At 46.0% G+C, this 12,513-nt stretch overlaps 2 protein-coding genes and 1 non-coding gene across 3 annotated transcripts; 1 reads left to right on the top strand and 2 right to left on the bottom strand.

Annotated features, from left to right (window-relative positions):
* Window positions 1-1,126: 1,126 nt before the first annotated feature.
* On the bottom strand, window positions 1,127-7,896 carry batf2 (basic leucine zipper ATF-like transcription factor 2). Its single transcript, XM_060076782.1, has 3 exons — window positions 6,877-7,896; window positions 5,672-5,809; window positions 1,127-3,767 (listed from the first exon to the last, which is right to left on the bottom strand). Exons 1-3 carry the CDS (start codon window positions 6,958-6,960, stop codon window positions 2,682-2,684), a joined length of 1,308 nt encoding a protein of 435 aa, XP_059932765.1. The 5' UTR covers window positions 6,961-7,896; the 3' UTR covers window positions 1,127-2,681.
* Window positions 7,897-7,911: 15 nt separating this feature from the next.
* Window positions 7,912-10,661, top strand: arl2 (ADP-ribosylation factor-like 2). The gene is made up of 5 exons (XM_060076858.1): window positions 7,912-8,121; window positions 8,344-8,454; window positions 9,245-9,407; window positions 9,890-9,970; window positions 10,335-10,661. The coding sequence occupies exons 1-5, from the start codon at window positions 8,057-8,059 to the stop codon at window positions 10,467-10,469; spliced, it is 555 nt and encodes a 184-aa protein (XP_059932841.1). The 5' UTR covers window positions 7,912-8,056; the 3' UTR covers window positions 10,470-10,661.
* Window positions 10,662-11,508: 847 nt separating this feature from the next.
* On the bottom strand, window positions 11,509-11,579 carry LOC132445824 (small nucleolar RNA SNORD31). Its single transcript, XR_009522710.1, has one exon. It is a non-coding gene; the product is annotated as a small nucleolar RNA SNORD31 (small nucleolar RNA).
* Between the last annotated feature and the right edge of the window lie 934 nt (window positions 11,580-12,513).

The following is a 12,513-nucleotide window of genomic DNA, read 5'->3' as shown; positions in this document are numbered from 1 at the left end:
GCTATCTTTTATTCTCATGGCCTAGCGCTTTCTTTCTTTTTTCTCCCTCAGCTCTCTCCTCTTTCCAACACCGCGTGTTGGAAAGAGTGTGCTCCCCTCCTCAACCCTTGTCTCCCCTTCTCTCTTACATCTGGCGCGCGGTAATTACCTGTTTCTTATCGAGGAGGTGGCGCACGAAAATGTCCGCGTGTTTATCCCCTTAGTCTTCCTATTCCAGCTGTAGCCCTCACACAACGTGAGGAGGATGCTCAGCCTCAGCCCTTCTGCCTTCAGCTCTCTGTCTCTCCCCCCCCCCCCCCCCACCTTACACCCCTCCCCATCCATTTCCTCTCCTCCTCCCTGACTCGTCACACACCGACGTGCGCGCGCATGTGCGTGCGTACGTGTTAGCGCAGGGTTGTAGTTGACCGTGGCACGCATGCATGGTGGGAGTTGGAGGAGAGCCTATTGTTCTTTGCTAACGCACGCGCACACACACACACACACACACACACACACACACACACACACACACACACACACACACACACACACACACACACACACACAGCTGCTTTTTATCCCACAAATAACGTTTTTTCATATTTTTACACCGCAACAACAATTATCAGTAGGCCTATAATATTATCTACTCACTTCAGGAGCCTGTGTCAATGTACTTATTAAAGAATATCAAACTTGCTCGCCTACACAATGTGTGACCCAAACTGAACCGTTTCCAGCTGAAAGGAGTGAGTTGGGAGTTGACTTACTGTTTAACTCAAATGGAATAAAATGAACTGATTAGATAGCCTACAGGTGTGGATGGCTTGATTGGACTCATTGGAGGAGTCTTGTCCTTTGTACTTATGGAGGGGAAATGGAAACACTTGATTATTAAGGATATATCTTTGTTGAAATGAGTTGAAAAATTAATTTTATATAATAACTAAAATACTATATATAATATATATATATATATATATATATTATATATATGTTATAAATGTGTTTGATGAATGATGTGTGTGTCTCTGTCAGTAAGTTGAACCCAGTGTCCCTCATGCCTCCATAGACCTTGCACAGCTCAAAGGTTACAGAGGCGTCGCTCATTGCACAAATTCTCTGAGAAATCACACATGTCGTATAGATTCGACCATTTTTATTGCATGAGGTGGTAATACAGTTGAGTTTGGTGGTAAAGTTTCACTCTTTTGGTGCTCCCTGCTGTAGGAGTTAAAGCATGACCTACAGATGTCAGATACAGCCACAAATACATACACACATTTGACAACAGGGAGCTCTTCGTCGCCCCCATGGGGTACGTCAGTGTAACTAGCTAGCCTGTATATGGGTCTTGCTCCTTGTATGTGCCAGGGCACTAAGTTGACCTAATTTCCCTAGTTTAGTCAACTACCCATGTCCTGGGTCCTTAAAGGAGCAGAGACCGAATTAGTGTTCTTCACTATACTATTTGTATTTCTTATTTAATTTATAAAGGTGAACGTTGGTATGTATATTAAAACCTAGTCCTTATATTCACATTATTGATTGATTGCAGTGTAAATATTACATAATGCCCTCTTAAAGGAGGATATCAAAAAGTACATTTCTTAAAATAACATAAAAATACTCAGTAAAATATGTGGAATAACGTGATCTAATTATTTTTTTTACAATAAATTAACATGAAACATAATGCATAATACTATTCATATCTGTAAAGATGCTTATTAAGAGCATGCTTCCCAATTATTTTCCTACTAATACGTTTCCCAAATTAGATATCACTCGGCAGAAATACATCGTTATCTTGCTTCATAAAACACCCCACCAAATAAAAACTTTGTTCAAACACTCGACAAAATCACCCAGGAATGTCTCTTCGATGCTATCGCTGCCCTCCGCCAGCCTTCTAGACCCAGGGCTGGGCTGGGGGGGGGGGGGGTGCAGCAGCCTCGTTCCACCCCTCTCTAGTGGAGACCCCCACCCTCCGGGTTCAAGAGCCTTGAGCTCTTGAAGCTGGCTGGAGGATGCGAGTTGTGTGTGGAGGGAAGCATACAACATGAACATTGTGGTTTTACATGAGAGCAAGGAATTCCATGGCGAACACATGCAGCCGCACATTTGGCTATGAACAGCATTCCCCTGTCCAAAGACATCTCTGAGGTGATCCAACTTTTGTCTGAAACTTTGTCTGACATGGTGCCCTGTAACACCGGTAAACCCTGGAGCGATTTGCCGTTCAATATAAGGAGAAGTGGCCCTTAATCTCCTGCAGCAGTGTTGTTGTCCTCCTCCCCTCTCATTGTCGGTTATTTCTAAGCAAGGGATCCAACTTGCTCCACCACTCTTGTGGAGAGAGTGGTGGATGCCTGTCTCATCATCGCAGGTCCAAATGTGTCCAAGGAGTGACTGGATCCAGTGCTCATTAATCAAGAATTTGGCTTTGAGACTTGCTCGCAAAGACTCTGTTACTCAAACCCTTGCATTGCTCTGCTAGCTGGGTGTCTTCCTCTTGTGGTTGCAGGGATGGACTCCCAGTAACGTGCTGGTAGACCTCTACAATTCGTGGCGGTGGTGGTGGATGGCTGGCTGTTTTTAGAACCAATGACACTGAATTCATCGGTATTCTATAGTTCTTCTTTCCTCATTCGTTTGTACTGCTGCCCTTTTCCAAGTAACTTCTGAACGGCAACGAGTCAGCAGTCCTGATTCCAATCATCGGTCTGCAGGAGTTGCGAAAGAGCGGTATCGTCGGACAGATCCCACAACGTCGGCATGAGTTCAGAGAAGGGGGGTACGGGGGTGTGGGTGCCCAGTGAGACGCTGGGGAGGAGGACGTCAAGGCGGTCCAGGATGTCCGGAGGAAGCAGCAAATTCCCAGGCGCAAAGCCTCTGTACGGACCGGGGCCGGATGACGTCGTGGGGAAGAGGGCGCCGGGGGGATCCGTTTGATACCCATGGACTGAGCTGGACCCGGGATACCCGTGGATGGGATGCCCAAGATAGGGGTAAAACGGGGCCGGCCCGCCCTGGCCCTGGGAGAGGGGGGGCAGGACAGCATCGGCGACGGCTGACGTCGCCGATGACTCTCGCTCGGATCGGAAGTGGAGGTTGGGACCAGGAGCAGGGCGTAGAGGTGTGAAGGAGGCAGGCGTCACCCTGGATGAAGCCGGAGGAGGAAGGGGGTGGCTGCTCAAGAGGTGGATCATGGAGGAGGAGGAGGAGGAGGAGGAGGAGGAGGAGGAGGAGGAGGAGTCGCCGTCGCCGAGTTGGCCCGGATCCGAAAGCGACGAGGCGGTCTGAACCGGAGTGGAGAGGGCGAAGGCGGAGGGAGCAGCAGGGTCGCCCGGGCCCGAGGTAGCCAGACGGTGGCTGGGTGCACCGAAGGAAGGGAGGGGGGGGCGGGCGGGCTGGGAGGACGCCAGGCCCCAGTGTGAGCACGGCATCACATCAGAGACTCGGGGTCGGTCGGGAGCGTCGGACGCACCCGACGGGTCGGAGCCGGCGGGCGAACAGGGGGTCTCGGACGGGCGGGAGCTCCCCCGCTGGAGGGTCGCTGCGGTTATCGAGGGGGGGGTGGGGGTGGGGGTGGAGGCGGGGGTGGAGGCGGGGGTGGAGGCGGAGGCCAAGGGGAGCCTGGATGCCTCGGAGCGACCGGCCGCCAGCAGCGTGCAGGAGGGCTGGTGGCGCTCCAGGACCACGGTGTAGCGCTTGACCTCGGCCCGCAGGGCGGCGATCTCCTTCTCCAGCGTCGTGTTTGACCGCTCCAGATACTGGTGCTCCTGATTGGTGGCGAGAGGGGAAATAGAGTCAGGGGGGGGCGGGGTCAAAGGAACGGGAAAAATATATACATCTATCTCAATCGACTTTATTTGAATCCCTTTTTTAATTATTTTAACTTTAAGTGCAATGCACTACTGTTTTGACCCACACATTAATATTGTTCTCCTTAACTTTTATGTCTATCTTTATTGCCCCCATAAGCCTTCTAAAATACCATGAAAAAACCTGTCAAGAGATATAAAACACCCAGAGCAATGTACAAAAGTCATTACCGCAATATAGCACGAACCTGACTCATAAAGTCTTAGATCCAGCATCACCAAACACACAAAAGCTTGAAGCAAAGACATTCGCTACAGTGCGGATGATCAAAAGTTTAAAGGGTAATTCTGGTGTAAAATGGATTTGGGACACGTTTTATATGATAACAAGTTGAAACGTTCGTTTTGGACCACAAAAACCGCATAAAGACGCTATCTTCAGTTGGCTGTTTTTAGACGATTCTATCAAAATGCTATAAACTTGGAACGATTGGGCACAAAAACCCACAAAATCGACGCCATTTTGTTTTTAAGACTCGATAAGTAGATTGGCGAACACAGAGCTTGCGTGTTGCTGACAGATGTCACAATCTCTGTGTTCGTCAATCTACCTATCGAGTCTTGACAAAATGGCGTTGACGGGTGATCTAATGATGGTATATTGTGTGCATAAAATGTCATTTTTAATAAACAATCTGTACACTTACAAAGTTTTCAATGCCTCGTTTTATATGTTAAGACCCTTATTATACTACCAAAGAAGTGTCGGGCTACTTTTAGCCTTTTAAGTGGTTTACAATAGCGATCTAGTTTTTACCATAACCAGTGCCCCCATCGTTACAAGTGTATAGCGTTTTGATAGAATCGGCTAAAAACAGCCAACTGAAGAAAGCGTCTATGCGGTTTTTGTGCTCCAAAACAAACGTTTCAACTCGTTCAACACACACACACACACACACACACACACACACAAACACACACACACACACACACACACACACACACACACACACACACACACACACACACACACACACACACACACACACACACACACATGACATGAGTGAAAAGTGAAAGCAGAACCCAATTGAGAAAGTGCTGCTGTCTGGCATGAGGGACTGTCTCCCTTTCGCTTTAAACCATGCAATCCACCTTCTAATGTTCCACCATTTGAATCTCTCCCACTATTTCTTCTGCACCTCACTAAAACACAAACATAAAGTTGGAGCAGTGTACTTATAAACGTATAGAGTCATGGATGTACGTATCCAACTCATGTTCACACCAAAATCGTTCTCAAAATCTGTTCAGTCTGTTGTGTTATTACAGAACTTTCCTTATATTCTAGAATCTTCCAAAATCATGCCTAAAAATGTGGATATGGGAGAGGGATAGGGAGAGAAAGGTAAAGAGGGAGAGAGAGCGGGGAGAGAGAGGAAGTGAGAGTTTATGTTTGCGTGGGTGTGTGAGCGTACCAGTGGGCCGGCCTCCTGCCTTCTACTAAGGCAAAGCTTTTACAAGAAATGGCTGCAAGAGTACAGTGTGATTACATAACAGGCAAGCACACAAGGGCACATCCGCGAGATCACACACACCCACACACACTCACACCCACAAACACACACATACACACACACATACACACACATAGACACATACACACACACACACACCGCTGGGACAGAAAGTCACACACACAAAAATGATTCACAGGGTCAACAGAATCCAAAGGTGAAAGAGAAAGAGAACACTGAGTGGCCGGGTTATATTAAGGCTACACGCACCATTGAGGAATGTATGTATTTGTTGTTACTTTTAGTCACTTCCACGCCATTGATGAGTACCATCCACAGTCTCACCTTGTGGAGCTCGTCTGCCTTCGCCGTTTGCTTCTTCCTGCTCTTCCGGGCCGCGTCGCGGTTCTTGCCCTTCCTCTGACCCCCTCCAGCCCCACGTCTCCTGGGGGCGGGTTGGACGGCGGGGTCGTCCCCCTCACGCTGTACGGAGGAGAGGGTCACAAGTTCACGACCCAACAGAACCCTTGATCCGGTCCATTGTCTAGTTAGCGGTGCAGCTTCTACCACGGCGTTGGGGCTGTCGATATCTGGGGCAGGGTGGTGCGGTGGTTGCTGGGGCGTTGGACTACCAACCCAGTGGCCACGGTGAACCTGAAGGCCTCCGTGAGCAGGGCGTAGCCTAGACCCCTACCGGCTAATGGATGACATGTATCTGAATTCATTAGTCAAGTGTCTTTGGATGCAAGCGTCTTCTTAATGACTAAATAGGAATGGCAGTAGATCTCGTTGTTGGATAGCCTACAATTAATAAATTAATTAATAATTCCCTATAGCGTCATCCACAGTGAAGCCTCTCTCTCTCTCTCTCTCTCTCTCTCTCTCTCGCGCTCTCGTACTCTGCCTACCAACACATGCATATTGACAGGCTTTATATCATTTCCTTATTTCAGTAAATATATTAACACAATACAATAAATGTAATATAGCAGTTTGGTTCTGCAGAGCCAAATGTAGCAAATGTGTCCACAGGATAAACATAAGCCATCCGATGCAGGGATGGAAACACATGAGGGATAAAGATCCAGTTTATAGTCTTCGTTCTATTGCAGTTCCACATCTGTAAAGGCTCAATGTGTAAACTGTTGGGTAGATGAATTAATCAATTAATGAATATGTGTGAATGTATGTTGCAAATATATATTCTTGCCCATGCACCATGAATGGATAGGTGGATGCATGGGAGGATTTCTTTTATTTTGTTTAACCTTTTTTTTTTTTACCAGGCAAGTCATTAAGAACACTGAGGGATCCCTCAGAAGAATTAAGAATGTTATTTACAGCGGAGGCCTTGATGGACAGACTGACGGACGGAGAAAGAAGGATGAACAGACAGATGGAACAGTGAATGATTGAGAAGAAGAAGAAGAAGAAGAAGAAGAAGAAGAAGAAGAAGAAGAAGAAGAAGAAGAAGAAGAAGAAGAAGAAGAAGAAGAAGAAGAAGAAGAAGAAGAAGATTGATAATATTATTATGAAGGTTTATTACTCACCAGGCCAGAGTTTGAACTGTCCAAATCTTCACCTGACGTGAAGCCAGAGCTGCTAGATTTGGCATCCATGAATAAGGGAGGCATGTCTACAGGACTACAACAGAAAAACCTTGGACTCCGTAGAGAATCCACACAGGCGGTCTGAACATCACCAGACAACTATGCACAATAAAATTTAAAAAATGTATAATCTTTTTTTCAAAGTCCTCAGCCAAAATAGAAAAAAGTACCAACTTTGACAACATTTTCTGTACACTCATCCTTGCTGACAAAGACGCATTTGCTTCCTGTTGGTGATTATACACAACAGCTGCATACAGCCGAAGAGGCAATCCACACAATGCGCGCCTGTAGATATGAATGGCTTTTTTACGCAACCAATGTCCTCCATTCCTCCCACCCCCGGTGATGATGAAATACTTCTTTCGCTTTCACTTTCCTATAAACCTTCATGTTTCATGGCTAAGATGTAAAGGAATAGTGGGGGCGTGGAATTTTTCTCCCGCTGGGGGAAATTACTATAATTATCATAAATGATCGTGACAACAAATGTGGTTTTTAATTCTCATTAAAACCGTTTACAGGACGACAGTTAAAGATTGTGTGTCAATTATAGTTAATTATGATATTTCATTTGAATCATATTTTCTTACTTCAATTACTTTAATTTAATTTAATTTACAGATATCAGCTCGATTTGCGTTTTTGAAAACGTAACAGAATAGATTGTAATTTAGTCTAATTCGAAATTATCTGTAGTTCAACCATAGCCCGGAATGGGTGGCAGCATGATTTCAACACAAATAAATATTGCCCAATAATTTATCCCTGTACACTTTCACAGATCGATATCATTATTGGAAAAGCCCTCGCTAATAATAACTGATGCACCGCACAAAACGGCACACCCGGCTGCTATAACCAATCAAAATGCAAAGAGAGAGTTACTTCTCTAATACCCAATCGGTTTTTAGTTAATACAAAACGGACCAATCGTGTACAGGCTAGGGCGGGACATGCAATAAAGATACTTCCTGGTCCTCAACTGCGTTCACCATCCATTGCATGAACGTCGAGGCTCTGAGTTTACTTCACTCTAACGTCAACACACCCGTAAACCTGCCCAGAGGAGGTTGAATACCTAACTGCGTGTGAGCCGAGGTCCGAACCGAGGTTTAAGATGGGTTTGTTGACCATTCTGAAGAAAATGAAGCACAAGGAACGCGAAATGAGACTGCTGATGCTGTATCCTTGTGTTCATCCCATGACACGTTACTGTGGTTATCGCTGTAACGGTGATAACATACTATCTGTTGTGTTTATAAGGGGAGACCTTTTGGTCTGACCAATCAAAATAAATGCTGGAAATGTGATCCCCCCGATGACCAATATAACGTGCTGCTTGTGCGGAATGCCATGCGTGTGTTGATGTCTGTCGACTGTAGTCCTTAACCTGCTACTCTTCAGAGGTCTGGACAATGCAGGAAAGACGACTATTCTGAAGAAGTTCAACGGCGAAGACATCAGCACTATTTCTCCAACCCTGGGCTTCAACATCAAAACACTAGAACACAGAGGGTGAGGCCTATTCACACACAGACACAATGTTGTATATTTTGTTGTATATATATATAGTTTGTCTAAAAGCCAACTGCCAGAGAGAGACACACACACAGACACACCTCAGATTGTGTAATCATAAAACATTTTAAATCAAATACATCTTCATTGTAAACATACATTGTCTACATCAATGAAATATCACCACACACACACACACAGTACACATACAGTACTATTTAACACATGATGGAATGTACCGATAATTCTAAATCTCGCTGGGGACTATACTATATCTTAACTCTACCTATCGTTATGCATTTAAACATCTAAAGGAGTCTGCATGGTATTATTGAGCTATGTATCATGCTTTGAGTTATTTTCAAACTGGCCAGTGTAATTTGACAAATTTCTCAATTATGGGAATAAAACATACCTGTCATTATATCTCTCAGAGGGCCTGAAAATATTTGCAATAGGAGGCCTGCATCCTAAACCTATTCCCGCCTCCTCCTCCACTATTCAGGTATTGAGGAAGCCACAGAAGTGAGGGGCAAGCCACAGAAGTGAGGGGCAAGCCATATAAGTTAGGGGCAAGCCGTAGAAGTTTGGGGTTGAGCAAGAGGGAAGCACCAGTAGCTACATACGTTTTTTTCTAAGGCTCGTTCGCTAAAGCTTGTTCACTGCCTATTGTAAATTTGAGGGAAACGGCGGTCAAGGAAGAGAGAGATCTTCTTTACTTAGCATCCGTCTATCATCATGGAGTGGCCAGATGTTCCCAAACCCACCTCTCTCATCCTCGGTTCAGGTTCAAATTGAACATCTGGGACGTGGGCGGTCAGAAGTCGCTGCGCTCCTATTGGAGGAACTACTTTGAGAGCACGGACGGCCTGGTGTGGGTGGTGGACAGCGCGGACAGACTCCGACTGGACGACTGCAAACGGGAGTTGAGCTCTCTGCTGCAGGAAGAGGTACAGTCACACTCGTGGGAATTGATATGGACCCACCTGGATGCATGGCTGATAGATGAGCAACGTTTGCTACAGTGCACTTGGTAGGCTGATCTATCCAGCACACATCTAGGTGGACACGCCCACTTATTGGCCGTGTCCACGCTTGTAACTGCTCATAACACTCACACGTGGTGGTATAATTTTTTTCACCTTTTAAAGGTTGTATCAGCGATTCTGGTTGCCCTGACTTCCGTTGCGAGATTCTAAACAAACAGAGCCAGCTAGCCCCTCCCTCCCGTGTTTTGAAAATGATCATGGACGCGCATTTTCATGAACGTGCGTGACCATGAACGCGCAACACATGCGACGCTCGGAAGGGTCGCATGCCTGTGTGATACTTTATGTTTCAATCAGAATCGCTGATACAACCTTTTAACACATGAAAAGTCACTGTCCAATCCGAATGACTACCAACCGCTCTTTGGGTCGTGTCCCTGCAGAGGTTAGCCGGAGCCACTCTGCTGGTGTTTGCCAACAAACAGGACCTGCCGGGCGCTCTGTCTAAAGAGGCGATCGGAGAGGTGAGACGCGTGCACAGGAGGAAGCAAGCAGGGATCCCGCAGCACCTTGATCAAGTCATGTTTGCCTTGCAACTCATTCTTATATTCATTTTCATTTTCTACGGCAAGAAAGAGCCCTAAAGCTGTCCCAGAGCCGCACGTACTGACTTTCAGTTGCCAAAACACATGAAACAAAATTACATTCATTAGTTTCCATTTGTGTATGGCTAATCGCCATTGATTGGATAGAAAGAATTAAGAAACCTCGATATAAGAATTTAAACATGAGTCACGATAGCCCGAGGCAATGGACCCACGGCGACTGCCTTAAGGTAGCCGCCCCCCCATCTGTGAGGTCACTGAGGTGTTGGTGCTTCCCGTGCAGGCGATGGGACTGGACGACATCAAGACTCACCACTGGTGCATCATGGGCTGCAGCGCCGTCACCGGGGAAAACCTGCTGTCCGGCGTGGACTGGCTCCTGGACGACATCGCCGCCCGGGTCTTCACGGCCGACTGAGGTGGAGGCGAACTCCGTCTGCGTGATTGGTCCCGGTCGGGTTTGATGGCCGCGTTTAAGTTGCCATGTCTTGTTGGGATAACTGGTGATGTCTTTGTTTAAGTGGCCTTTGCTGCCTCCAACTGTTTACCCAGAGTGGGGACTTGTTTAGACCAGAAATGGTTGCTTTTAATAAATGTATGCTAAAATTGGGACCTCAATTTTTGCTCAACGTTGTATAGCACTCATTGCAGTTCATTTGACATTTCAAATTATCCTAGATATCGCTAATCTTGTTGGTCCTATATTCAGTTCTAACTTGACTCCATCTAAATAAGTTTTGTAAAGGTTTACAGATTTATAGAAACAATTCAATATCTAGTTATTTATCCCCCAGCTGCATGGTCCAGAATTTACCAACGAGCTTAACATCTCTTGCAACCTGTTCCAAAGTGTAGTCCTAACAGCTTAGAACACCAAATTAAACCAATACCTATGCATATCCCATAGAAGAACGGGAGTCAAGACTATGGAAGCCCGCTTTCGAATTGAACACTTTAAATAAAATTTATTTTAAAACAGACCTGCTTACAAGCAGTACTGAATATTTTACATTGTATTGGACCAGACAGAATAAATGCGTACCAATCTTTGAGAGCCATTATCACACAAGTGCTTTATTCAGAATCACTTCATTTGCAGATCAGTATTACATCAAATCCACAGACCAAGGGTCAGCCATTTTGGAGATGACTCTTCCTCCAGCTGCAAGGACCTGAAGCGAACAAAACCATGTTAGAATGGAACAATCACAAGCCGAGCTCATGCCGTCATTAAACGGAAGGTTGTAAACCAATCAGTCATGAGTTTTAAGACTGGGAGGGTAACAAGAAGTCATCATGTGCATAATTGATAGTTATTTTAGTGTAAGCGACAACTAAACATACCTGAACGTCCGCACATAGTAACATGCCACTGGAATCACGAGTAACCTGGATGGAGCAAACGTGGTAATGATCACGTGTATGCACAATAAACCAGGTGTTTAATCTGTCATTATGGAGGGTCAGAGTGTGTACCAATCAGTCATGAATCTTCAGACTGGGGCGGTAAAATACAACATCATTCTATAGAGCCACGGAGTGTTTTGTGATATGAACGTCAACATACCATGTTGGTCCAGATCTGTGTTTGAGGACGCCAGTGTGGCAGATCGACACTGGAGAAGACTAGCTCCTAGGAAAGCAACAGACAAAATGCAGGGACGCTTTAGAGGCCATTTAAGTTGTCCATGCAGAAAGCTCATTTGACATCATGATCAGATAGATTTTTTTCAGCCATTTGCACAACTAGACCCCCCCCTCCGGGATTCCAAGAGGTCACCTTACACCTGATACAGGGTTCTCAGTGCCGTCAAGGGCCAACAGGGAGGTTCAACGGACTAGCGTGCACACTGTCGAAAGAAGGAGATTTCTTCAGCTCATTTCTTAAGTGGTCGAAGCACTGTCAAATGCACAAACCTGCGTTAATGGAACAGAGTCAGCACCGTCCCCACACCTTAGTGAAGGCCCATGGCAGACATTTTAGAAACATCTGCCATGGCCACGTGTGACGTTATGTTAACGTCCACCTTCCAGCATCTGGGGGAAACAAAGGCCTGTTAGTGATCACGTCTATCAGAGCAAACCAGCTGATTAGTCTGTCATTATGGAGGATGTGTACCAATGTGTACCAATCAGCCATCAACCTTCAGACTGGGCCAATAAAATGCAACATCGTTCTATGGAGCCTCATGAGATATGCCGTGGTTCCCGTTACGCGTCAAACGTACCTGCTGAACCTGGTTGCAGGGTTCTCCGTCTCCAAGGAGCCTACAGACTGGCTCCAAACACTGGGCCAACGACTGAAGTGGCCAAGCCATCATCCCAGAACCGACTCACGTGGAGCGCTCCATCTTATTTGTCAATCAACTGGCAATAGGTGGCCAAACCTCTCCATCCGTCGCACCACTCATCTCCGGCTCAGACCCCATCTTTCTCCAAAGAAACAAAAAAGCCCTATTGTT

This window comes from Gadus macrocephalus, chromosome 17, assembly GCF_031168955.1.
Source record: "Gadus macrocephalus chromosome 17, ASM3116895v1".
NCBI classification, from domain to species: Eukaryota; Metazoa; Chordata; class Actinopteri; order Gadiformes; family Gadidae; genus Gadus; species Gadus macrocephalus.
The sequence above is the reverse complement of the archived record's forward strand: the minus strand, read 5'-3'. Positions and strand labels throughout refer to the sequence as shown.

Coding starts and splice junctions, on each gene's coding strand:
- arl2 (XM_060076858.1), top strand. CDS start 8,057: ATGGGTTTGTTGACCATTCTGAAGAAAATGAAGCACAAGGAACGCGAA. Junction 8,122..8,343: donor GAAATGAGACTGCTGATGCT/GTATCCTTGTGT, acceptor GCTACTCTTCAG/AGGTCTGGACAATGCAGGAA. Junction 8,455..9,244: donor AAAACACTAGAACACAGAGG/GTGAGGCCTATT, acceptor TCCTCGGTTCAG/GTTCAAATTGAACATCTGGG.
- batf2 (XM_060076782.1), bottom strand. CDS start 6,960: ATGCCTCCCTTATTCATGGATGCCAAATCTAGCAGCTCTGGCTTCACG. Junction 5,810..6,876: donor ACAGTTCAAACTCTGGCCTG/GTGAGTAATAAA, acceptor TCCTCCGTACAG/CGTGAGGGGGACGACCCCGC. Junction 3,768..5,671: donor AGGCAGACGAGCTCCACAAG/GTGAGACTGTGG, acceptor GCCACCAATCAG/GAGCACCAGTATCTGGAGCG.